The following is a 27,063-nucleotide window of genomic DNA, read 5'->3' as shown; positions in this document are numbered from 1 at the left end:
GAAAAAAATGGGATTGATAGACAAAACAAATGTGCAGATGTTGTAGTAAGTGGTGTCAGGTGTGGTCACAGGACTTTTCCAAGTGTCCCTAAACCTCTCCAAAGTGGCGTATGTCTTATTAGATAATTCCAGTGCTATTACATATTTGCAATTCCTAAATGCTATTTGTTATAAAAACAAAATGTATACAACACCAACCATATTACCTGCTGGCTAGAAAATTGTAAAAATGCTAGTTTACTGTATATTACAGTGAACTTTGAGGATCTAGTCAATTTTTAACACTGTAAAACACAGTAAAAAGTGAATTTTAATACAGTAAAAATGGACATTAAACTTTTTGTCAGATGTGTACCACTAGTATATACAATGACTTTCTGGGAATGCTATAAGTCCAAAAAGTTATGGGCGGAGCTAGAAGAAGATGGCTGTCAAGTATTACAATGTTAATTTACTTTTAATCCATCTGTCTCTGCATATTTTAAGTCATAGCATATCGGGTGTGGTGAGATACACAATTGGCTGGATGATTGTCTTCTCATCACTCATCTTGAAGAAAGCGTAATATTAAAAACTTGGAAATCAATAGAGTCAACGAACATTAACACAATGGAAAAATCTAAATGATTTGTTATTTAAATATTTAAATAGCGTGGGCAGCAGAAAAAACAAATTGGTTCAATTTTAGGCCATGAGGTAAACATTACATTTACACATTACATTACCAACACAAAAAACATCCTATGGCGTTCTGCATTAGCATCGAACAGCCCCCGTGATATGCAGCTGTTCAGGAAGCTAGAAACCATTATACACAGGCAGTTAGAAAAAGCCAAGGCTAGCTTTTTCAAGCAGAAATTTGCTTCCTGCAACACTAACTCAAAAAAGTTCTGGGACACTGTAAAGTCCATGGAGAATAAGAACACCTCCTCCCAGCTGCCCACTGCACTGAAGATAGGAAACACTGTCACCACTGATAAATCCACCATAATTGAGAATTTCAATAAGCATTTTTCTACGGCTGGCCATGCTTTCCACCTGGCTACTCCTACCCCGGTCAACAGCACTGCACCCCCCCACAGCAACTCGCCCAAGCCTTCCCCATTTCTCCTTCTCCCAAATCCATTCAGCTGATGTTCTGAAAGAGCTGCAAAATCTGGACCCCTACAAATCAGCCGGGCTAGACAATCTGGACCCTTTCTTTCTAAACTTATCTGCCGAAATTGTTGCCACCCCTATTACTAGCCTGTTCAACCTCTCTTTCGTGTCGTCTGAGATTCCCAAAGATTGGAAAGCAGCTGCGGTCATCCCCCCCTCTTCAAAGGGGGGGGACACTCTTGACCCAAACTGCTACAGACCTATATCTATCCTACCGTGCCTTTCTAAGGTCTTCGAAAGCCAAGTCAACAAACAGATTACCGACCATTTCGAATCTCACCATACCTTCTCTGCTATGCAATCTGGTTTCAGAGCTGGTCATGGGTGCACCTCAGCCACGCTCAAGGTCCTAAACGATATCTTAACCGCCATCGATAAGAAACATTACTGTGCAGCCGTATTCATTGATCTGGCCAAGGCTTTCGACTCTGTCAATCACCACATCCTCATCGGCAGACTCGACAGCCTTGGTTTCTCAAATGATTGCCTCGCCTGGTTCACCAACTACTTCTCTGATAGAGTTCAGTGTGTCAAATCGGAGGGTCTGCTGTCCGGACCTCTGGCAGTCTCTATGGGGGTGCCACAGGGTTCAATTCTTGGACCGACTCTCTTCTCTGTATACATCAATGAGGTCGCTCTTGCTGCTGGTGAGTCTCTGATCCACCTCTACGCAGACGACACCATTCTGTATACTTCCGGCCCTTCTTTGGACACTGTGTTAACAACCCTCCAGGCAAGCTTCAATGCCATACAACTCTCCTTCCGTGGCCTCAATTGCTCTTAAATACAAGTAAAACTAAATGCATGCTCTTCAACCGATCGCTACCTGCACCTACCCGCCTGTCCAACATCACTACTCTGGACGGCTCTGACTTAGAATACGTGGACAACTACAAATACTTAGGTGTCTGGTTAGACTGTAAACTCTCCTTCCAGACCCATATCAAACATCTCCAATCCAAAGTTAAATCTAGAATTGGCTTCCTATTTCGCAACAAAGCATCCTTCACTCATGCTGCCAAACATACCCTTGTAAAACTGACCATCCTACCAATCCTCGACTTTGGCGATGTCATTTACAAAATAGCCTCCAATACCCTACTCAACAAATTGGATGCAGTCTATCACAGTGCAATCCGTTTTGTCACCAAAGCCCCCATATACTACCCACCATTGCGACCTGTACGCTCTCGTTGGCTGGCCCTCGCTTCATACTCGTCGCCAAACCCACTGGCTCCATGTCATCTACAAGACCCTGCTAGGTAAAGTCCCCCCCCCCTTATCTCAGCTCGCTGGTCACCATAGCATCTCCCACCTGTAGCACACGCTCCAGCAGGTATATCTCTCTAGTCACCCCCCAAAACCAATTCTTTCTTTGGCCGCCTCTCCTTCCAGTTCTCTGCTGCCAATGACTGGAACGAACTACAAAAATCTCTGAAACTGGAAACACTTATCTCCCTCACTAGCTTTAAGCACCAACTGTCAGAGCAGCTCACAGATTACTGCACCTGTACATAGCCCACCTATAATTTAGCCCAAACAACTACCTCTTTCCCAACTGTATTTAATTTTTATTTATTTATTTATTTTGCTCCTTTGCACCCCATTATTTTTTATTTCTACTTTGCACATTCTTCCATTGCAAAACTACCATTCCAGTGTTTTACTTGCTATATTGTATTTACTTTGCCACCATGGCCTTTTTTTGCCTTTACCTCCCTTCTCACCTCATTTGCTCACATTGTATATAGACTTGTTTATACTGTATTATTGACTGTATGTTTGTTTTACTCCATGTGTAACTCTGTGTCGTTGTATCTGTCGAACTGCTTTGCTTTATCTTGGCCAGGTCGCAATTGTAAATGAGAACTTGTTCTCAACTTGCCTACCTGGTTAAATAAAGGTAAAATAAATAAAATAAAAATATGTTTTTGCCTCATTTATTCTATTGCAGACACCTTATTGCATTCCTTTGAATGATATTACGTGAGATAAACATAAAAATATATAATACAGAACTGGATAGTTACACCTTAGGCAATTATTTCAGCTTTAATTTCTTTCATCACATTCCCAGTGGATCAGAAGTTTACATACACTCAATTAGTATTTGGTAGCATTGCCTTTAAATTGTTTAACTTGGGTCAAACGTTTCGGGTAGCCTTCCACAAGCTTCCCACAATAAGTTGAGTGAATTTTGGCCCATTCCTCCTGACAGAGCTGGTGTAACTGAGTCAGGTTTGTAGGCCTCCTTGCTCGCACACGCTTTTATGGGATTGAGGTCAGGGCTTTGTGATGGCCACTCCAATACCTTGACTTTCATTGTCCTTAAGCCATTTTGGAAGTATGCTTAGGCTCATTGTCCATTTGGAAGACCCATTTGTGATCAAGCATTAACTTCCTGACTGATGTCTTGAGATTTGCTTCAATATATCCACATAATTTCCCTTCCTCATGACGCCATCTATTTTGTGAAGTGCACCAGTCCCTCCTGCAGCAAAGCACCCCCACAACATGATGCTGCCACCTCCGTGCTTCACGGTTGGGATGGTGTTCTTCGGCTAGCAAGCCTCCCTTTTTTTCCCTCCAAACATAACAATAGTAATTATGGCCAAACAGTTATATTTTTGTTTCATCAGACCAGAGGACATTTCTCCAAAATGTCAATCTTTGCCCCCATGTGCAGTTGCAAACCGTAGTCTGGCTTTTTATGGCGGTTTTGGAGCAGTGGCTTCTTCCTTGCTGAGCGGCCTTTCAGGTTATGTCGATATAGGTCTCGTTTTACTGTGTACATGGATACTTTTGTACCTGTTTCCTCCAGCATCTACACAAGGTTCTTTGCTGTTGTTCTGGGATTGATTTGCACTTTGCGCACCAAAGTACATTCATCTCTAGGAGACAGAACGCGTCTCCTTCCTGAGTGGTATGACGGCTGCGTGGTCCCATGGTGTTTATACTTGCGTACTGTTGTTTGTAGAGATGAACGTGGTACCTTCAGGCGTTTGGAAATTGCTTCCAAGGATGAACCAGACTTGTGGAGGTTACAATTTTTTTCTGAGGTCTTGGCTGATTTATTTTGATTTTCCCATGATGTCAAGCAAAGAGGCACTGAGTTTGAAGGTAGGCATTGAAATACATCCACAGGTACACCTCCAATTGACTCAAATTATGACAATTAGCCTATCAGCAGCTTCTAAAGCCATGACGTCATTTTCTGGAATTTTCCAAGCTGTTTAAAGGCACCATCAACTTAGTGTATGTAAACTTCTGACCCACTGGAGTTACAGTGAATTATAAGTAAAATTATCTGTGTGTAAACAATTGCTGGAACATTTTATTGTGTATATTGAAGCAACATCTCAAGATATCAGTCAGGAAGTTAAAGCTTGGTCACAAATGTGTCTTCCAAATGGACAATGACCCCAAGCATACTTCCAAAGTTGTGGCAAAATTTGTGGGCAGAACTGAAAAAGCGTGTGCGAGCAAGGAGGCCTACAAACCTGATTCAGTTACACCAGCTCTGTCAGGAGGAATGGGCCAAAATTCACCCAACTTATTGTGGGGAGCTTGTGGAAGCCTGCCCAAAACGTTTGACCCAAGTTAAACAATTTAAAGGCAATGCTACCAAATACTAATTGAGTGTATGTAAACTTCTGACCAACTGGGAATGTGATGAAAGAAATTAAAGCTGAAATAATTCATTCTCTCTACTATTATTTGGACATTTCACATTCTTATTAAAATAAAGTGGTGATCCTAACTGACCTAAGACAGGGAATTTTTTACTCGGATTAAATGTCAGGAATTGTGAAAAACTGAGTTGAAATGTATTTGGCTAAGGTGTATGTAAACTTCTGACTTCAACTGTATATAGGACAGCAGCCTCTAAGATGCAGGATTTAGTAACCGGGTGGTAGCCGGCTAGTGATGGCTATTTAACAATCTGATGGCCTTGAGATAGAAGCTGTTTTTCAGACTCTCCGTCCCAGCTTTGACCCACCTGTACTGACCTCGCCTTCTGGATTATAGTGTGGTGAACAGGCCATAGCTCGGGTGTTTGATGTCCTTGATAATCATTTTGGCCTTTCTGTGACATCAGGGGCTGTAGGTGTCCTGGAGGGCAGACAGTGTGCTCCCGGTGATGTGTTTGGCGACCCCTGTGTCTCCCTCCCTCAGACTCCTCACCTCTCCCCTCCCTCCCATAATCCTCTCTTCCCTCCCTCAGTCTCCTTTTCCCTCCCCCAGTCTTCTCTCCCCTCCCTCTGCTTCCTCTCCCCTCCTTCTGTCTCCTCTCACGTCCCTCTGTCTCGTCCCCCTGCCTCCCCCTGTATCCTCTCCCTCATTCTCCTCTACCCTCCCTCATTCTCCTCTCCTATCCACTCCCTCAGTCTCCACTCCCTCAGTCTCCTCTCCCCCTCCCTCTGGCTCCTCTGTCCCTCCCATAGTCGCCTCTCCCCTCCCTCTTTCTCCTCTCCCATCCCTCCCTCTGTATCCTCTCCCCCCGTCTCTTCTCCCCTCCCTCAGTCTCCTCTCCCCTCTCTCAGTCTACCCTCCCTCAGTCTTTTCTCTGCTATCAGGGTACAGGGCAATATGAGAACAACATGTCTACTATGGGGTGTGGGGTTAAAGTTGTTGATGCAGGCTGTGCTCTTTCCCGTGTCCTTTTGTTTTGCTATATTCCAAGTTGTCTGAGGGAACTCTGGTATGGACCATGTTTCTAATTCCATTACATTGACTTGATAGGATAGATAGGCCTTTTTCTCACTCTGGCCAGAGAGTATTTGTTGATTGCTGCCTGGAGGAGAAAATGAATGTGTCGTAAATTAAACATAATTGAAAACATTTTCTCTCATAGAAAAATCAGTGGAGAATATCTGCATTTTATTTTCTATGTTCCAATTTCTTGGTCATGTGCATGTGTATTATAAATTAACTGTATCACATTTAGACCCACAAGCAAATATCCCAGCAATGGCACACTATTAAAGAGATTCTTTTGTACTTTTGTATACTTTTTAGCCAGTAGTTCTGAAGTAGGGCTCACGAGCCAAAAGGGGTCCCTGGAAATTGCCTACTATGTCACATACAGTACCAGTCAAAAGTTTGGACACACCTACTCATTCAAGGGTTTTTATTTATTTTTTACTATTTTTCTACATTGTAGAATAATAGTGAAGACATCAAAACTATGAAATAACACGTATGGAATCATGTAGTAACCAGAAAGTGTTAAACAAATGAAAATATATTTTATACTTAAGATTCTTCAAAGTAGCCACCCTTAGCCTTGATAACAGCTTTGCACACTCTTGGCATTCTCTCAACCAGCTTCACCTGGAATGCTTTTCCAACAGTCTTGAAGCAGTTCTTACATATAATGAGCACTTGTTGGCTGCTTTTCCTTTACTCTGCGCTCCATCTGGTGATTGTGGATGCCAAGTCATCTGATGCAGCATACTATCACCCTGTCTCAAAAAAACACAGCGGTTGGAACCAAAAGTCTAAAATTTGGACTCATCAGACCAAAGGACAGATTTCCACCGGTCTAATGTCCATTAGATAACTCTGGGTCTTCCTTTCCTGTGGCAGTCCTCATGAGAGCCAGTTTCATCATAGCTCTTCATGGTTTTTGCGACTGCACTTTAAGATATTTTCCGCATCGACTGACCTTCATGTCTTAAAGTAATGCTGGACTGTCGTTTCTCTTTGTTTATTTGAGCTGTTCTTTCCATAATTTGGTCTTGGTCTTTTACCAAATAGGGCTATCTTCTGTATACCACCCCTACTTTGTCACAACACAACTGATTGGCTCAAACATTAAGAAGGAAAGAAATTCCACAAATTAACTTTTAACAAGGCACACCTGTTAACTGAAATACATTCCAGGTGACTATATCATGAAGCTGGTTGAGAGAAGGCCAAGAATGTGCAAAGCTGTCATCAAGGCAAAGGTTTGCTACTTTGAAGAATCTCCAAAAGAAAATATATTTTGATTTGTTTAACACTTCTTTGGTTACTACGTGATTCCATATGTGTTATTTCATAGTTTCAATGTATTCACTATTATTCTGCAGAAAACCCCTTGAATTAGTAGGTGTGTCCAAACTTTTGACTTGTACTGTATGTGCAGATTTACAGTATGCACCACATTATTGCTCTCTCTCTCTGCTGTGTGTGCATCTTGCTAACTGTCACTCAAATGGCGAGGGGCTGAAACTCATTGGTTGAAACTAGAATTGCTAGGGTGTTGGCCCATGTGGGGGAATATTTTTGGAAAATAACTCCGCACAGCTTCCAGAAAACAGTCGCTTTCAAACTATGGATTTTGTGGCTAATTGAGGTAAGACAGTAATTCTGCTCATAGATTATGCATGTATGAACTACACATTGACACATCCAGCCCAAAGCAGGAGGTTTAACAAATCTTTACTAGTCACCAAATTTCCGGAGCTTGTCTTTAAATATGTTAGATTACACAAAAAAAGCTTATTACAGCATCCAAGCTCCGGTCGATCTCCATATACTGTGTCTCCCACAGACGTCTCCATGGCATTTTAACTAATGGCTTTAAGTGGAATAAATGTTTGCTTTTGTGCCACTATAAATCATGTCCCATTCATGTAATCTGTGGGGGCAGAGGTGTGAATGGGTTTGAGCGGTTGAGAACAGAGGGGGAAGAGGGGAAGAGGCAGTCCCCGGGGCAGTGCTCAGGACAATGTCAGGTTTGTCTGGCCTGAGTGTGTGAACACTAAGCTTTTGGGAACTGGCAGCTTACCCTGGTACCTTCCCTCCCGTCGTCCTCGCCTTCAGAGCTGTCCAGCTCCAAGCATTAAGCATTTGTTTAAAGTTCATAAGGCTTCCCTCTGTTTGTGTGGCTATAATCATGGCTTCATCCTGCTGCTGCTCAAAGAGAGGTCTGAGGGTCTTGGAGGACCTGGCTTACCGCTGGCTCTGGCTCTGGATCTGTCTCTGTTTCTGCAGAGGAGAGGCATGTGAGTGTTCTCAGTGTCTGGCGCTGGCAATCTGCTCCTCACATTATGAAAAGGCCAATGTCCTCCTTCGACTGTCCAGAACACATCCCAGCCATTGCTTCAGCTCTAAATTATGACTTTTTAAGGTCACACCCATGGAAATCATAAAATAACACCGAAAATTGTGCATTGATACAGGTAACTGCCAAAGTAAAGAAAATGCCAACATGAAGTGTCTTAGGGCGTTGGCCCACAACAACCTAGAACAACTTCAATGCGCCTTGGCATAGATTCTATAAGTGTCTGGAACTCTATTGGAGGGATGCGACACCATTCTTCCATGAGAAATTCCATAATTTGGACTTTTGTTGATGGTGGTGGAAAATTGTGTCTCAAACCAGGTTTCCATCCAACCTTTTTATGTGAGCAAAGTACATGTTTGTGAAAAAAATGTCACGACAGGCCTGATGGAAACAGCAAAGGTGGGATCTTTTTGTTTCTGTAAAATTATACGTAATTATGGTGAACTAACCCTTTAATATAACTAGTTGAAGTCACAGAGGATGAACTTTATACTACCTCAGAATGGAATGCACTTATATGAATCAATCATAATACAATTTCTAATGAAAATAATATAGTCTCCATATACAGCATATAAGCCTTAATGTACTTAATGTGCATCTATCCACTAGCAAAGTGTTCAATTATCTAACATGTCCATTTGAAACATTAAAGGTATACAATTTAATTTCCACCATTTTACAACTGTCAGCACATGTGAAGCACAAGTGATAAGAGCCCTGCAGTGGGCCTGCACAAACAGTCATGCCTTTGGTAGGTTTTTTGCTGCGGATTTACGACCTGCATCAGCATAATTCAAGCATGACCCTCCGCCCCCCCTTTCCATTTTCTCCCTTTCTCCTTGTTAAAGCCCAAGTCTCAGACCTGGGTCCACACTATACATCATCCAGCCTGTGCAGCTCCCTTCCCTTCCCCCCGGTGTCGTGAGAGCGAGACAGTGCTTTTGTCGGGCTGTGGAGGTATTTTATCGACAGTCTCAGCACACTCTCTCTGCTCTGCTCTCTGCTTCCTCCCCACAGGTCACACATGCTCTACTCTCCCCATCTGTGGACTCTTGGAATCTTGTCTGTGCTCACCAATCTGTGTCAATGAACGTCTCTAAACCAGTCGCTCAGAAAATCCCAGTTTTCATTACATGCTCAATGGTTCTTCTGGTCAAACAAACAAAATATCATCTCCAGCCAAATTATTATGCTTCCTTTGGCTGGGTGGGTGAGGTCAAGAGCAGACCTGGTCACAGATGTCCTGTAGGGATACTGTAGCCTCGTCTTCTGTAATGCTGAGAGACAATCTCCACAAACATGATTGGAAATAAGGATATTGTCCCTGTCTGCAAAGAGGATTGCTCCCTGAGAACTGTAAATAACAATGTAGGAGCATTCACTCAACAGACAACACTCAAAGGCTGATTTCTACCATCCTGCTCCCATCTGTGCTCTTGTGTGTATTCTGTAACACGTGTGTGCTTAACACTATTAAACAGCACTTTAAACAAAGCTTCAGGTGCAGCAAACATATTGCTGGGCAGGACAGGGAGGGGATGAGATGGAACTTGCATTCCTCCACTTTTCCTCGTCTCTCTTTTGTACACAGCCAGTGAATAGCCTTTAGATTGAGCTTTGTGAGAATGATTGTCAGTGGCTTAATGAGCTTCTTTGCCAAGCTAGAGGCTTTGGCAACATATTTGTCTCCAACAGCACCTCTCTCACTCCGTCCCCAGCTTGTGTAACATGATCCAGTGCGAGTGGACACATCCAGATCAGTCCCTGGGATTTTGATAGACCCCTTCACTGTTCTATGCTCTGATTTTCCCTTTGGATTGGATTGATTGCCTGTAGAGGGAATGGTTGTTCATAATGTATCTCGCGAGGGACCAGGGTGGAGAATGAAGTTAAGTCTTGCAAGTTCTGTCTTGTCTTGGGATGTTTCTGTGTATGCGACACAGACGCTGGCTGTTGGATGTTTTGGTCTTTGCATGTGTGGTGAGGCGTATTAAATAGGGTCACCCCCTCACAGAGAGGAGAGTAGGAACATTGCCTGTGTTCATGTGGTTACAGTGCCTTCAGAAAGTATTCATACTCCTTCACTTATTCCACATCTTGTTGTGTTACCGCCTAACTTCAACATGGATTAAATAAATACACATAATACACCATAATGTTGAAGTCAAAACATGTTTTTAGACATTTTAGCAAATTTTATGAAAATTAAAAACAGAAATATCCAATTTACATAAGTATTCACACCCCTGAGTCAATACTTTGTAGAAGCACCTTTGGCAGCGGTTACAGCTGTGAGTCTTTCTTGGTAAGTTTCTAAGACCGTTTCACACATGGATTGTGAAACATTTGTAAATTCTAAAAGCTCTGTCAAATTGGTTGTTGATCATTTGTAGACAACCATTTTAAGGTCTTGCCATAAATTTCCAGGCAGATATAAATAAAAACTGTTACTCGGCCACTCAGGAACATTCACTGTCTTTTCTGGTAAGCAACTCCTGTGTAGATTTGACATTGTGTTTTATGTTATTGTCCTGCTGAAAGGTGAATTAATCTCCCAGTGTCTGGTGGAAAGTAGACTGATCCAGGTTTTCCTCTAGGATTTTTTATCCAGTTCTTAATGATAACAAGCATACCCATGACATGATGCAGCCAACACTATGCTTGAACACATGGAGAGTGTGTTGTATTGAATTTGCCCTAAATATACCACTTTGTATTCAAGACAAAAAGTAAAAGGGTGTGACTACTTTCTGAATGCACTGTATATCTTGTTGCCATACAATAAGTATGGTGAATTCATCTCCCAGTGTCTGGTGAAAAGAAGACTGAACCAGGTTTTGACCGAAAAGAGCTTCTGGACATCAGAACAGTGATTACTCAGAGTAGCTACATCTGGTAAGACGAGGGGCGGGGCTGTGTGTCTATTTGTCAATAACTGCTGGTGCGTGATGGCTAATGTTAAAGAAGTCTCAAGGTATTGCTCGCCTGAGGCAGAGTACCTCATGATAAGCTGTAGACCACACTATCTACCAAGAGAGTTCTCATCTATATTATTCATAGCTGTCTATATAGCGCCACAAACCGATTATATGCGATGGACTACAGGAAAAGGAGGGCTGAACAGGCCTCCATTTACATCGACGGAGCTGAAGTGGAGCGGGTTGAGAGTTACGAGTTCCTTGGTGTCCAGATCACCAACAAACTATAATGGTCCAAACACACCAAGACAGTTGTAAAGAGGGCACGACAACCCCTTTTCCCCCTCAGGAGACTGAAACAATTTGGCATGGGTCCCCAGATCCTCAAAGTTCTACAGCTGTACCATTGAGAGCATCCTGACCGGTTGTATTACCGCCTGGTATAGCAACAGCTCGGTTTCTGACCGTAAGGCGCTACAGAGGGTGTGCGTACAGCCCAAAGCATCCTGCCATCCAGAACCTATATACCAGGCTGTGTGATTTTACACTGCTGCTACTCGCTGTTTGTCATACTCACTTTCCCCCTAGCTACATTGTACCTTTATTTAACCAGGCAAGTCAGTTAAGAACAAATTCTTATTTCAATGACGGCCTAGGAACTGTATACGTCAGTGAACTGTATACGTCAGTGCATAAGGCTGGGTGACGTTTACACACTTAGAGGTAACATTGTAACATAATGTTCAAACATTATACATTATACAATGTTTGAAAGGACTTAAAATAGGATATACTGCCCCTAATATCTCTCCAAATAGTGGAGGAAACTGTAGCATTGTATAAGTATTTTCATCTCTGATACTGAGCTCACCCCATCCCTCCGCAACACCATACACCACAAACACACACACACGCACGCACACACGCAAACACACACACACACACACACACACACACACACACACACACACACACACACACACACACACACACACACACACACACACACACACATACACACACACACACACAGTCCCACAGGACTGGACCATATTTCCGACAGCTGTGTCAAACAGCTCACCCTGCGAACGCTGTCCAGATGCCCTGCTGTAGAGCACAGGAAGTACAAAATGGATTGCAGACAGCATGTTCCCTGTAAATCACAGATCGGAGCAAGGAATTTCAATGTGTAGAAAAGGGACCTCAGGGGATAGGAAAAAGGGTAACAACCTGCCTGGTGTTTTTTTTATATTTCTCTGTCGCAATTCAATATATGACTGTACTGTATCTGAGTTGGGGCATTAGAATATACTTGTGTTGGATGTGAGTAAATTGCTTTGGGGTTTGATGGAGGAGGGGATTTGGGATATAAGTCCCATCCATCATGTCTGGCTGTGGCACAGTTTCATCAACAGTTTCAACCTGGGAAATTGACAACATCTGTCAAATGGAGTGAATGGAGGTGGGGAGGACCTCACTTTTTTTGTTCACACAAAATAATATCCCTGTCCCCACAGTTCAGGCTGTGAATCCATAACAAACCTCTCCTGGCTACTCAGTGAGGATCATAGACTAATATGATGATTGTCCTGGGCTTGGGGCGCTCCTCTGTGACTCAGGACTTCAAAGAGACAAGAGCTGAGAGAGAGAAAATGAAAGCTCTTGGCTCACCATTCTGCAGACAGACAGACGGACAGGAGCGATATACCTTTTGCGGCACTAGTACTTGAAACGTGACAAGTTGAGATATTCTGTCAGGAATTTCTCCCAGCCTTTGAGCTCTCAAGATTTACACTTTTCAGTTATATACCAGCTATAGTAAGCTGTTGTGTGATATGTCCTGCTGCACATTTCCCAGCCACATTCGCTTCCAATTACAGTGATGTGTGTCTTTAAACAAAAAACACTGAATCTCACCTTATCTTGAAATGAAGACTACTGGTGAGGTGGATGGAAGAGATTGCAGCAGTATTAGTTTATGTCCCTGCTATTTCTTAATATGCTCAGCTGGCCTCCATATTTCACTGAGACAAATAGAGCATTCAGCAGCTAGCAGAGCAGAGCAGAGCTGCACAAATGAACAGCTCATCGGAGGAAGAGGAAAACCTTCACCTCACCTTTACTTATGAAAAACACTAATCACTCAGCAAAGATTAAATAGACAGGAAGGAAGATGCAGAAACAAATCAAGTCAAATATTGAATCAAATGTTATTGGTCGCATATACGTGTTTAGCAGACGTTATTGCTGGTGTAGCTGTCACGCCCTGACCTTAGAGCCTTTTTTATTCTCTATTTGGTTAGGTCAGGGTGAGACTTGGGTGGGCAAATCTATGTTTCTATTTCTTTGTTGGCCTAGTATGGTTCCAATCAGAGGCATTCATTCATTGTCTCTGAATGGGGATCATACTTAGGCAGCCCTTTTTCCCACCTTCAGTTGTGGGATCTTGTTTTTGTACAGTTACTGTGTAACCTGCAGAACGTTACGTTTGTTTGTCTTTTTTTCCTTTTCTTTTGGTGTTCATCAAAATAAAGAAAGATGTACGCTTACCACGCTGCACCTTGGTCTCATTCTAACACTGGACGTAACAGTAGTGAAATGCTGTCATTTTCTGACCATAGTTCTTTTATGTTTTCTTCGTTTTAGTGTTGGTCAGGACGTGATCTGAGTGGGCATTCTATGTTGTATGACTAGTTTGTCTATTTCTATGTTTGGCCTGATATGGTTCTCAATCAGAGGCAGGTGTTAGTCATTGTCTCTGATTGGGAACCATATTTAGGTAGCCTGTTTTGTGTTGGGTTTTGTGGGTGATTGTCTCCTGTGTCTGTGTTTGTGCCACACGGGACTGTTTCGTTGCCAGTTCACTTTGTTATTTTGTATTTGTGTTCATTTTGAGTTTTCTTATTAAATAACATGGACACCTACCAAGCTGCATATTGGTCCGATCCTTGCTACACCTCCTCTTCAGAGGAAGAGGAGGAAGTCTGTCGTGACACAATCACCCACCAACCAAGGACCAAGCGGCGTGGTAACGGGCAGCAGCAACAGCAGCCGAGGACACAAGACTCCTGGATGTGGGAGTAAATCCTAGAGGGAAAAGGTCCCTGGGCAGAGCCAGGGGAATATCGCCGCCCCAAAGCAGAGCTGGAGGCAGCGAAAGAAGCGGCATTATGAGGAGCTAGCACGGCAGAGCGGCTGGAAGCCCGAGAGGCAGCCCCAAACATTTATTGGGGGGTGGCACAGGGAGAGTGTGGCAGAGTCAGGAGTCAGACCTGAGCCAACTCCCCCTGTTTACCGTGAGGAGCCAAGGATGGAACCAGAGCAGTCGGCGAAGTTGAGGTGTGCGTCTGAGAATGTGGAGGAGTTATTGGACAAATTGGAGGAGAGTGAATGGAGGGGAGATTATGAGACAATCGAGGAGTTGTTGATAAAATTGGAGGAGAGTGAAGAGAGAGAGCTGTTGGTTTGGCGTAGTATGTACGGCATTCACCCTGAGGAGCGTGTTAGCTGTCTGATGCCACATGTGTCAGTTCCTAGTACTCATCCTGAAACAGGTATTAAAGCTCCGGAACAATTGATGCCGGCTATACACACCAGGTCTACAGAGTACCTTCACAACCCGTAGTGTTCTGTTCCTGCTCCCCGCACTCGCCCAAAGGTGCGTGTTCCCAGTCCGGCACCACGCATCAGGCCTACTGTGCGCCTCCAGAGCCCAGTACTCCCTGTTCCTCCTCCCCGCACTCGCCCTGAGGTGCGTGTCCTCGGCCCAGTACCAACAGTGCCGGCACCACGCACCAGGCCTACAGTGCGCCTCGCCTGTCCAGAGCTGCTAGAGTCTCTCATCTGTCCAGAGCTGTTAGAGTCTCCCGCCTGTCCAGAGCTGCTAGATTCTTCCGCCTGTCCAGAGCTGCTAGAGTCTCCCGTCTGTCCAGAGCTGCTAGAGTCTCCCGCCTGTCCAGAGCTGCTAGAGTCTCCCACCTGTCCAGAGCTGCTAGAGTCTCCCGCCTGTCCAGAGCTGCTAGAGTCTCCCGCCTGTCCAGAGCTGCTAGAGTCTCCCGCCTGTCCAGAGCTGCTAGAGTCTCCCGCCTGTCCAGAGCTGCTAGAGTCTCCCGCCTGTCCAGAGCTGCTAGAGTCTCCCGCCTGTCCAGAGCTGCTAGAGTCTACCACCTGTCCAGAGCTGCTAGAGTCTCCTGCATGTCCAGAGCTGCTAGAGTCTCCCGCCTGTCCAGAGCCGCTAGAGCCGCCAGTCTGCAAGGAGCCGCCAGAGCCGCCAGTCAGCCAGGAGCCGCCAGTCAGCCAAGAGCCGCCAGTCAGCCAGGATCCACCAGAGCCGCCAGTCAGCCAGGATCCTCCAGAGCCGCCAGTCAGCCAGGATCCTCCAGAGCCGCCAGTCAGCCAGTATCCGCCAGAGCCGCCAGTCAGCCAGGTTCTGCCAGAGAAGCCAGTCAGCCAGGATCTGCCAGAGCCGCCATTCAGCCAGGATCTGCCAGAGCCGCCATTCAGCCAGGATCTGCCAGAGCCGTCAGTCAGCCAGGAGCTGCCAGAGCCGTCAGTCAGCCAGAAACTGCCAGAGCCGTCAACCAGCCTGAGCTATCTCTCAGTCCTGAGCTACCTCTCAGTCCTGAGCTACCTCTCAGTCCTGAGATACCTCTCAGTCCTGAGCTACCTCTCAGTCCTGAGCTACCCCTCAGTCCTGAGCTACCCCTCAGTCCTGAGCTGCCCCTCAGTCCTGAGCTACCCTTCAGTCCGGAGCTGCCCCTCAGTCCGGAGGAGTTTGTTTAGTCCAGTGGGGCCCTTTAGTAGGGTTGCCAGTCCAAGGTCGGTGGCGAGGGTCGCCGTTCCTAGGAGGACACTAAAGCGGACAAAGACTATGGTGGAGTGGGGTCCACGTCTGCGCCAGAGCCGCCACCGCGGGGTTGGGGGGTACTGTCACGTTCTGACCATAGTTCTTTTGTGTTTTCTTTGTTTTAGTGTTGGTCAGGACGTGAGCTGAGTGGGCATTCTATGTTTTGTGTTTCTATGTTGGGTTTGTTGTTTGGCCTGATATGGTTCTCAATCTGAGGCAGGTGTTTGTCGTTGTCTCTGATTGTGAACCATATTTAGGTAGCCTGTTTTGTGTTGGGTTTTGTGGGTGGTTGTCTTCTGTCTTTGTGTCTATGCACCAGATAGGACTGTTTCGTTTTTTCACATTTGTTGTTTTGTATTTTTGTAGTGTTCACGTTTATTGTCCTTATTAAACATGTTGAACACTAACAATGCTGCATTTCGGTCCTCCTCTCCTTCAACGGAAGAAAACCGTTACAAATGCTTGTGTAGCTTGTCCTAGCTCCAAAAGTGCAGTAATATCTAACAATACACAACAATACACACAAATCAACAATACACACAAAGCCGGATAAGGAGGTCCTGGGCTGGAGTGGTTACACGTGGTCTGCGGTTGTGACATACTGCCGTACTGCCATGTTGGACATACTGCCATATTTAAAAAAAAAGAAATTACATTGGAGGTTGCTTACAATATGGTAGAGAAATTAACATGAAATTCTCTGGCAACCGCTATGGAGGAAATTCCTGCAGTCAGCATGCCAATTCCATGCTCTATCAATACTTGAGACATCTGTGGCATTGTGCTGTGTGACAAAATGGCACATTTTAAATTGGCCTTTTATTGTCTCCAGCACAAGGTGCACCTGTGTAAAGATCATGCTGTGTAATGATCATCTTCGTTATATGCCACACCTGTCAGTTGTATCTTGGCAAAGGACAAATACTCACTAAAAGGGATGTAAAGAAATGTATGCACACATTTGAGAGAAATAATATTGTTGTGCGTAAGGGAACATTACTGGAATCTATTATTTTTCAGATCATGAAACATGGAACAAATTCTTTACATGTTGCGTTTATATTTTTGTTCACTGTATATTCAATGCATTCAGAAAGTATTCAAACCCCTTCACTTTTCACATTTTTGTTATGTTATAGCTTTATTCTAAATTGGATAACATGTATTTTTTCCCTCATGAATCTACACACAATACCCCATAATGACAAAGCGAAAAACAGGGTTGTAGACATTTTTGCAAATGCAAGTATTCAGACCCTTTGCTGTGAGACTCAAAATTGAGTTCAGGTGCATTCTGTTTCCAATGATCATTATTGAGATGTTTCTACAACTTGATTGGAGTCCACCTGTGGTAAATTCAATTGATTGGACATAATTAGGAAAAACCTTCACCTGTCTATATAAGGTCCCACAGTTGACAGTACATGTCAGAGCAAAAAACCGAGCTCCGAGACAGGATTGTGTCGAGGCACAGATTTGGGAAATGGTACCAAAACATGTCTGCAGAGCTCCAGAGTTCCTCTGTGGAGATGGGAGAAACCTTCCAGAATTACAACCATCTCTGCACCAATCAGGCTTTTATGGTAGAGTGGCCAGATGGAGGCCACTCCTGAGTAAAAGGACACATGACAACCCGCTTGGAGTTTGACAAAAAGCACCTAAAGGACTCTCAGACCATGAGAAACATGATGCCCTGTTCTGATGAAACCAAGATTGAACTCTTTGGCCTGATTGCCAAGCGTCACTTCTGGAGGAAACCAGGTACCGCTCATCACCTGACCAATACCATCCCTACGGTGAAGCATGGTGGTGGCAGCATCATGCTGTGGGAATGTTTTTCAGCGGCAGGGACTGGGAGACTAGTCTGTATCGAGGTAAAGATGAATGGAGCAAGTACAGAGAGGTCCTTGATGAAAAGCTGTTACAGAGTGCTCAGGACCTCAGACTGGGGCGAAGGCTCACCTTCCTACAGGACAACGACCCTAAGCACACAGCCAAGACAGTGCAGGAGTGGCTTCGGGATAAGTCTCTCAATGTCCTTGAGTGGCCCGGCCAGAGCCCGGACTTGAACCCAATCTAACATCTCTAGAGAGACCTGAAAATAGCTGTGCAGGCACGCTCTTCAACAAAGAACAAAGTACTGCTTCAACAAAGTACTGCGTAAAGGGTCTGAATAATTATGTAAATGTGATATTTCAATTTTTAAGTTTTAATAATTTTGCAAAAGTGTATTAAAACCTGTTTTTGCTTTGTCATTATGGGGTATTGTGTGTAGATTGATGAGGGAAAAAAACATTTAATACATTTTAGAATAAGGCTGTAATGTAAAAGATGTGAAAAAGTGAAGGGGTCAGAACACTTTTTGAATGCTCTGTATATACAGTATATATATGATAAACTGGAACCTTGAAATTATATCACATAAAAGCTGGTGATTTGGATATCCTTTTCTAAATATTTAACATCATCAAATAGCCCATATTTTGACAAAGGAAATACTATAGACACAGATTAGATGCGGTAGAACAATATTTTATTCCAGAATGGTTAATGCTTGTTTTCAAAGCAATGACTGTGACCTTTTCGTCATATGGTGTCACCAGGGAATGTGTCCCCCTCTGTCCCTGGTCACAAAAGTTCAAGAGGGCCAGTAAGTTCATTTGCCATATCTCCATTTGAGACAGAGGTCAGCGACCCTGCAGTTCATCTCAGAATTTACTTCAAATCCACATCCATCTAGATCCCTATAGCCTGATTCCCTCATTCCTTTACGTCCCAGTCCCTCTTGTCATTTTTCTCTTACCGCCCTCCGCTCTCCCTCCGACCCAGCCCCAGCCTCATCCACCTGCTCTATGCGCAGACTCCTGCAGTTTTAATGGTGTGGTAATTGAACTGTTCACTCTCTTGCATGCATGCGAAAGCAGAATGAAATTGAGCCACATCTCAATTAGACAAGGTTATTATTTAATATTGTGCTGACTTCCTAATCTCATTAAGGGCCTTGTTTGTGTTTTGCTCCTGCTGCTTCTGCTGAAGTTTTAATAATGAATGAACTCCTCCCACTCATAAGCATGTAGAAGAATCTTGTCTCGCCAGAGGTCAGAATGTAACCCATTGCAAATAAACAGGAACTATTATTATATTATATTAAGTTAACGGAATGCATCCAAATAAAACTACTTTTAACGAAATTCCAGGGATCTACTTCCCCTTTAGCAGTTCATTATTAAAAATAGTTTTAAAAGAAACAAGATGTGGGTGTGTCTTTGCAGGGCATTACTTACTCTATTAGTCAGTACAGAGCTACACCCTTACAGTATGTTTGTTGTTGTTGTCTAGAATCAGTCTCAAATCAGTTGTATAAATGAGCAATTGACTTGACAAAAACAGAAATGAAACCAAACTAAAAATGCCTAATTACCGGCAACAGGCTAATTGCTGTTTAATTATAACAAATTCTCCCAATGCTTTAATTGTACTTCAGTGATTAACTGGGATTCAGTGCTGAAGCATTACCAGGAGTGTGTAGGGAGCGTGGCGCGTCTTCCCAGTGTCGCAGCTCTTTAGTGAGGAGAATATTTTAATCCAGCTTGACACGAAGAGGATCTGCTTAATCCCATTACAGGCTTGCAGCACATCAAACTATAGAAGGCCTGTGGAGACACAGATACTTCTGCCTGTCTGTCTGTCATACTGCAGAGCAGAATGCATATAAAAGAGACAGACTGCAGACAACATAACGGCAAAAGGTTGAACAGCATAGCATCTTTCAATGGCAACCGATAAGGACACTTAACAGTCCTTGAGCAGCGCTTCACCAGTTTCATTTAGCCAATTTGACTGCTTTGTCTATATCTTGAGAGGGCCTCATACTGCAGAGCCTGTAGACACTCTCCTATCTGTCGTACAGCAGAGCTTTGCATGTAAAAGAGGCAGACTGCCGACAACATAACGGCAAAAGGTTGAACAGCATAGCATCTTTCAATGGCAACCGTTAAGGACACTTCTGACTCCTTCAACAGTGCTTCACCATTTTCATTTAGCAAATTTGAATGTCAATCAGAAAGTGTTGAAGTGTTGTGGAAAGTGTTTTATTATGTTTTATTATGTTGTAGGTGAGGAAATAGTGAATCCTACAGTTAATCAACAGACCCTTGACTTTGGTACATAGGTCAATGTTAGGATTCCATGCCAGACCAGATGGCTGAGCTAGGAGACTGAAGGAATAGAAAGCATGCCAACCAGAACACTGTGCCGTTAACATCTCCTTATGAAGAGAGACGTGGGTGTCTGATTCAGCCTGGAGCCTGAATGATGAGGATGGGGCTTCTCAATCAAATGAACCAGCAGGTAGAGTGAGCATGGAGCAGACGTGACTTCCCTCTCTGCCTGTCTCTTACATTTCCTCTGTTATCAGTCTTGTGCATGGGGCTCATTCTGAATGAGAAATGTTTTTTGCACATCTTGGCAGGTAGCCCACTGTAAATGAGAGAGAGCGAGAGCAGAGCAGCACACTACAGTATGTCAATCTTAGCTGAGTTTAAAGCATGGCTCCAGACTTCACATGGCCCAGATTCGGCCCGTGTCCCCTGTCCCTCTGCTTCAACCCCAGGACAGCTTCTGTTCCCTCTGAGCCTCGGCTAACGGAGGTCAGAGTTCATATTGGCCTTCTCATGGTGAGCAGCTTTTAACTTAGCCAGCTTCATCAGCCTCAGGCTCATGCTATTGCTGCTGAAGGAGAGGATTAAGAACAGCCTGCGGTCTAGAGCAGGCTCGCCCCGGCCCCACTCAACTGATTCATATAGCCCCTGTAGCCTATACTGTATGCCGGGTTAGAGATAGACATCCCAGTCTCCCACAAGTTTAGCCCCTATATGATTTATTAACCTCCCTCAACCAGATGGCCAAGTTGGATCTGGCTAAATGCTCAACGAGTGGGAAAATTAATTAAATCAGATGGCAGGTGATCAAGCACAGTTTGAACAGAACATAATCCATCTAAGTGGTGTTAGGTTGGTTGATAAAGGCCCAAAGAGAAACACATTGTCTTGGAGGGATTGTAAAAACCTCCCTCTTAAACTCACCAATCCTCCCAACAAAGCACTGCTAATTAGCAGAGCACGGCGTCCTATCTTTTGATTTTAATCTGTAATTTGCAACATAAATCACAATGTGTGGGAAAAGAGTGAAATGGGAGCAACATTATTAAGCCTGGGGCATTTCTCCAGTCCGGACTCATGGATCATAACAAAGCCATGTGAGTCTGAGGTTGGAGGAAAAGTCAATGTCCTACAGTAGTATTGTGATTAAGAGGGGTTGTGTATTGCACACTATGTTGTCTGTGGCTCTGCCGGTGACATCAGGGAGGTCACCCACTAGGTCAGATTAGCCAGGATGGACTCACAAAGGCCCCAGACAGAGTTAATACCATTAGCATGAAGCATGGGGAGAGAGTTCAGGGTTCGTGTCTATTTTAAAACAGAGCCTCCTAAAGAAATGAATTAAATCGACTCTTTCACTCCTTGGTCAATTATTCAATTACTTCTCGTGAACTGCCATTTGACCTCTGTGTTCCCTATTGAATTTGGTAACTGAGAGAGAAGATACAAAAAAGAGGAGCAGTGTTTTTGGACAGTATGATTGAAAACACACCAGTAAAACATTAGCTGTTTGTTAAAACTACTGGGCGTGTGGGAGCGTGGCTATCTCTCGGTTTCGCTCCATCCTGCTGAAATAAAGAGCTTAACACACACAAATTCCCAGACAAATCCATTTTTTGCCATTAATTGGAAGCTCTACATTGGAAGCTCTACATCTACATGAGAAGAGACAAACACTGTAATTACTGGATTTGTATGCTTGTGATGAGAAGTGTTCAGCTATTTCAATTTTTGTCAGTGGACATTTGTGAGGATTCCCATGAGCATTATAATTAGGCACATTTTTTTGTCACTAATTTTCGTATTACTAGTGTGACATTATTCAACGTGGCCTGGTCTATCTGCTACCCTGCGTTCAACCAACTAGATTCCTGACTAGAATGACCCAGTGACCTACAGTAGGTCACAGCCAACTTGAGGCAGGCTAATGACCAGATACCCTAGAGATTCTATTATAGAACAGAGGCTGGTGGGCAACAATGCAGTCGAGGTGAACATTCCTGAACAGAGCTCTATCCCCACAATTCTGTGCTCTTGTCATACTGTACACAGCTCATTAGGATTCAAGCCACTGGCCTGTTAAGAGGAGAATGACCCGTGCCCTCTGACCCTGAGGCCCACTGGTTAACAGATATAAAACAGATTAAAAATACTATTGCTAGTGTCCTCCCGACTGGCACAGTGGACTAAGGCACTGCATTGCAAGCTGTGCCACTAAAGACTCTGGGTTCAAGTCCAGGCTCTGTTGTAGCCAGCTGTGACCCGGAGACCCATGGGGCGGCGTACAATTGCTTTAGGGGAGGGTTTTGCTGGCAGGGATGTCATTGTGCACTAGTGATGCTTCTGGTGGGCTGGGTGCCAGGTGTACAGTCTTTCCTCTGACACATTGATACTTCCGGGTTAAGTGGGCAGGTGACTTGGTTGTGTTTTGGAGGACGCATGGCTCTTGACATTAACCTCTCCCCACTCCGTACGGGAGTTGCAGCAATGAGACAAGACTGTAACTACCAATTGGATACCACGAAAAGGGGTAAAAAAGGTATATATACATACTATTGCTATTCTTTGGAAGAAGATTATTGCTAAGTCTGAGAACCATATGTGATCATCATGGCTGTGTTGTGTTCTCTTTGAATATTCAGAGAGGAGCCCACAGACACAGAACAGGAACAGCCTGATGACAAATGCTGCAGCAGGGTTGTATCTTAATGATGTAAATCATTCACTCCGTTGTGGAATGAATTCCTAATTTTCACTTTGAAATGTGGAGCATGTATTAATATAACCACTGCCTCATGTATTTCTGTATTTAAACTCTTGTTCTATGGTGCATGAAAAACGAGTCGCTCTGGCTGCCTAGCCAACACACTCCAACAGACAATAAACAAGAAAACAATGTGTGTCTCCAGGGAACAGAGTGATGTAGAGATGCAATAATTAGATTTTTGTCACAGTAGCATTTTAAAGGGGTAATCAGCAGTTCCTAGATCAATTCTTTCACTTTTAAATTAATTGTATGAGCCTATTGATTCTTGAAGAATATAACTTAGAAATGCCTCATGAGCTAAATGCAACGGTCACACTCCATGAGAACACAAAATATAAGCTTGTTTTACTCCAATGTTTGTAAACAAAGTAAATGTAAACAAGCACTAGATAACCTCAAAACATGGTTCAAACTATAATTTTTATATCTTGGATGGTCAGTTATTGCAACTATAGCTCTGGTTACTCATTTAATAAGAGTGGTTACATTTCCCCAGCCCCATCCCTCAGCTTTTTACCGAAACGGCTGATTGCCGCTTTAAGCATGGAGCCCAGAATGTGGTCCCTGCTGATGTGAGTGACTGCTGTGCTGGAAACTTGTGTTGTGCCTGGCTGAGCATCTCTCTCGGTCACCGGGGGTTCTCTCTCTGCCTTGTGTGGGATAGCCTGACTGTCTGTCTGCCTGACGTGTGGGTGGATCTGGATTCATGGGCTGCTCTCACTCTGTTGTCTGTGTTGCACTTGCAGGTCCGACGTCTTCTGCATGCCATAGAGATGAATTGAGAACTGGAAGAGAGCAGCGTGTGTCACTTCCCCCAAGATTAACTCTGAGATTGCTGTCTGCTGTGGCGTGATGAGGATGAGGTTGTCTAGGTGGAGCCCAGGATTGGCTCTCCTGGTCGGTGTGGTCGCCAGTATCTGTGCCTTTCACCCCACCACTGCCATAGACATACCACTGGAGGGTAAGCGCTCACTTTCCATTGAAGTGCCTGGGCAGGATACCATACAGCTTTGTAAAGTACAGTATATTGATTTTTGTTTTCCAATATATTTAATGGTCAAAGCTGTATGTATTGTAATGGTCATCCTCATGTATTCTTTGAAATATTGAGTATTCTGTAATTCTGTATCGTACCAAAATCAGTTCTATTATATTCATGGATGGAACACATCCTTGGCTGGGTTTTGATTTCTTGTTTAAAACGTCTTATGGCTTGAATCCTGCTAACGGGATTGATATGACAACAGCCAGTGAAAGTGCAGGGCACCAAATTCAAAACAACAGAAATCTCAAAATTAAAATTCCTCAAACATAGAAGTACTTTACACCATTTTAAAGATACACTTGTTGTTAATCCCACCACAGTGTCCGATTTCAAAAAGGCTTTACGACGAAAGCACGCCAAACTATTATGTTAGGTCTGCACCTAGTCACAGAAAAACACAGCCATTTTTCCGGGCAAAGAGAGGAGTCACAAAAAGCATAAACAGAGATATAATTAATCACTAAACGTTGATAATCTTCATCAGATGACACTCATAGGACTTCATGTTACACAATACATGTATGTTTTGTATGATATAGTTCATATTTATATACAAGAATATGAGTTTACATTGGCGCGTTATGTTTAGTAGTTCCACAACATCCGGTGATTTTGCAGAGAGCCACATAAATACTCATAACAAACATTGATAAAAGATACAACTATTATGCATGGAATTATAGATACACTTCTCCTTAATGCAACCGCTGTGTCAGATTTCAAAAAAGCTTTACCGACAAAGCACACCATGCAATAATCTGAGTACAGCGACAACAAATCAAGCCATACAGATATCCTCCATGTTGTGGAGTCAACAGAAGTCAGAAATAACATTATAAATATTCACTTACATTTGATGATCTTCATCAGAATGCACTCCCAGGAATCCCAGTTCCACAATAATTGTTTCATTTGTTCGATAAAGTCCATCATTTATGTCCAAATACCTCCTTTTGTTTGCGTGTTTATCCCAGTAATCCAAATGCTCAATGCACGATCGCTTAGTTCAGAAGAAAAGTCAAAAAAGTTATATTACAGTTCGTAGAAACATTTCAAACGATGTATAGAATCAATTTTTAGGATGTTTTTATCATAAATCTTCAATAATGTTCCAAACGGAGAATTCTTTTGTCTTCAGAAATGCAATGGAACTCAAGCTAACTCCCACGTGAACACGCGTGGTCAGCTCATGCCACTCTGCCAGACCACTGACTCATTCAGCTCTCATTCCCCCCTCCTTTATCAAACAAGGTTCTAAAGATTGTTGACATCTAGTGGAAGCCTTAGGAAGTGCAATTTGACCCCATAGACACTGTATATTCGATAGGCAAAGAGTTGAAAAACTACAAACCTCAGATTTCCCACTTCCTGTTTGGATTTTTTCTCAGGTTTATGCCTGCCATATGAGTTGTGTTATACTCACAGACGTCATTCAAACAGTTTTAGAAATTTCAGAGTGTTTTCTATCCACATCTACCAATAATGTGCACATATTATCAACTGGACCTGAGTAGCAGGCATTTTACTCTGGGCACCTTATTCATCCAAGCTACTCAATACTGCCCCCAGCCATAACAAGTTAAATCAGGTTTCTTCATTCTCTTGTATTTGGGCTGTGTATCTTACGGTTTCCTTGGAAACAAGTATCAGGTTTTCCTCCATCTAAATTATTCATAAATCATCTCTTAAGGGCCCGCATATAAATAACATTTCAGAAAAGCAACCCATACTTATGTTGATGCAAGGTGATTCATTTCCTGCAATCTCCTTAAACGTGGGCTGAAGTGTTTCATTTATAAATGTCAACAACCAACAAAAAACTGGATTATGCTTAAACTTCTGTCTATATTTTGTTTGTTGTCTTCCTGCTGCCATGGATATTCTAGTTGTAGGTCATGTAAACAGTAAGTTTGCTCTGATGTGCCCTGTCCCATTCAGCATTAGTGACCGCCTGTCTGTCCTCACTTAATCTCTTGGCTCAGTGGTCAGCAACACAGCAGCTGTACCATGTGGTCATCTCGTGAACAATCTGTATCTCCATTTATTCACACAATCAACATCTTAGAATTGGATTGTCTTGAACTCTCACCCACTTAGTGGCATGTAGTTTTAACCTGCACCACTGGTCCTACTGGCCTGACCTCATGATGCTAGTTTTACTGTTGATGACATCTGTAGTTGTGTAGTATATTTCTAACACATATCACTTAAACAAGAAACCATGGACAAAGCAGAACAGGTTCAAACAGGATGTCACTGTGAAATAGAACTATTGGAAAATAAAATATCATCATAATGGAAACTAATCATCCCCTAACACCTAATACTAGAGTGAGAGATGATGCTATAATAAACCTGCAGTAGGTATATGGAGTTTTCTTCATTAAGGTGTTGTCCCTGTTGTCTGTTGTCCAGTTGAGCAGCTGCCTACCATCACAGAGGCGTCCCCCAGCTCTCTGATCGCCTTCCCCTTCGATGAGAGCTTCCCCATGACGTGTGAAGCCAAAGGGAACCCCAAGCCAGAGTGAGTAATGAGTATCCTACTCTACCATTCCATACCCAGCAGATGGGAGAGGGACTACCCAGGAGAGCTCGTTAGCAGCCCAACAGACAGCCTACCACCGGCCATCGATTTGGCATGTCAACTTGTTTTTGGCTGTTTGATTTCATGGTGTGAAGTCTTGCACATACTGTGAGTGCCAACATTGGACACTGAACACACTGTGTACATTTGGCTGAAACACATTTGACATTTTCAAGGTTTATTTTGAATGTTATCAGTGGCTGATTGAACTGTTGATTTTGTAGATTCTGGTGGACGAAAAATGGGGAAGAGTTTGACCCTTACCAGGACCCAAGGCTGATCAAGGAGAAAAACTCAGGGACGTTTGTGATCCCCAACACTGGGAACCTCACAGAGTACCAGGGAACTTACCGCTGTTATGCCTCGAATAAACTAGGGACAGCCATAACAGAGGAGGTTGAGTTTGTTGTGCCCCGTGAGTAGCATCCCTAAGCTCTGTGGTGCTCCATTACAATTATTTCAAAGTGATTCAGGTCCTGGAAGCCAATGTGTCGCTCCATTGTGAGCTGTTTGTTGTATTGGCCATGG

General features: G+C 43.5%; 2 protein-coding genes across 5 annotated transcripts in view; both read left to right on the top strand.

The window, feature by feature from the left end:
- Positions 1–27,063, top strand: part of ccdc186 (coiled-coil domain-containing protein 186) — a 1,196,038-nt gene that overhangs the window by 48,117 nt on the left and 1,120,858 nt on the right. The gene's annotated exons all lie outside the window — the stretch shown is intronic.
- Positions 7,330–27,063, top strand: part of LOC112220359 (neural cell adhesion molecule L1-like protein) — a 50,117-nt gene continuing 30,383 nt past the window's right edge. For 2 of the 3 annotated variants that reach the window (XM_042305874.1, XM_042305873.1), the window contains exons 1-4: positions 7,330–7,498; positions 23,653–23,867; positions 26,367–26,475; positions 26,760–26,950. In XM_042305874.1, coding sequence (XP_042161808.1) covers positions 23,759–23,867; positions 26,367–26,475; positions 26,760–26,950 — 409 coding nt within the window. In that variant the 5' untranslated portion in view covers positions 7,330–7,498; positions 23,653–23,758. Of the gene's footprint in view, positions 7,499–23,652; positions 23,868–25,837; positions 25,856–26,366; positions 26,476–26,759; positions 26,951–27,063 lie in introns of all 3 variants that reach the window. The other variant, XM_024382216.2, reaches the window with a different exon arrangement.

Source organism: Oncorhynchus tshawytscha, linkage group LG25, assembly GCF_018296145.1.
Source record: "Oncorhynchus tshawytscha isolate Ot180627B linkage group LG25, Otsh_v2.0, whole genome shotgun sequence".
In the NCBI taxonomy this organism is placed as follows: Eukaryota; Metazoa; Chordata; class Actinopteri; order Salmoniformes; family Salmonidae; genus Oncorhynchus; species Oncorhynchus tshawytscha.
Note: the sequence above shows the minus strand (reverse complement) of the source record. Positions and strands in the feature narration are given on the sequence as shown.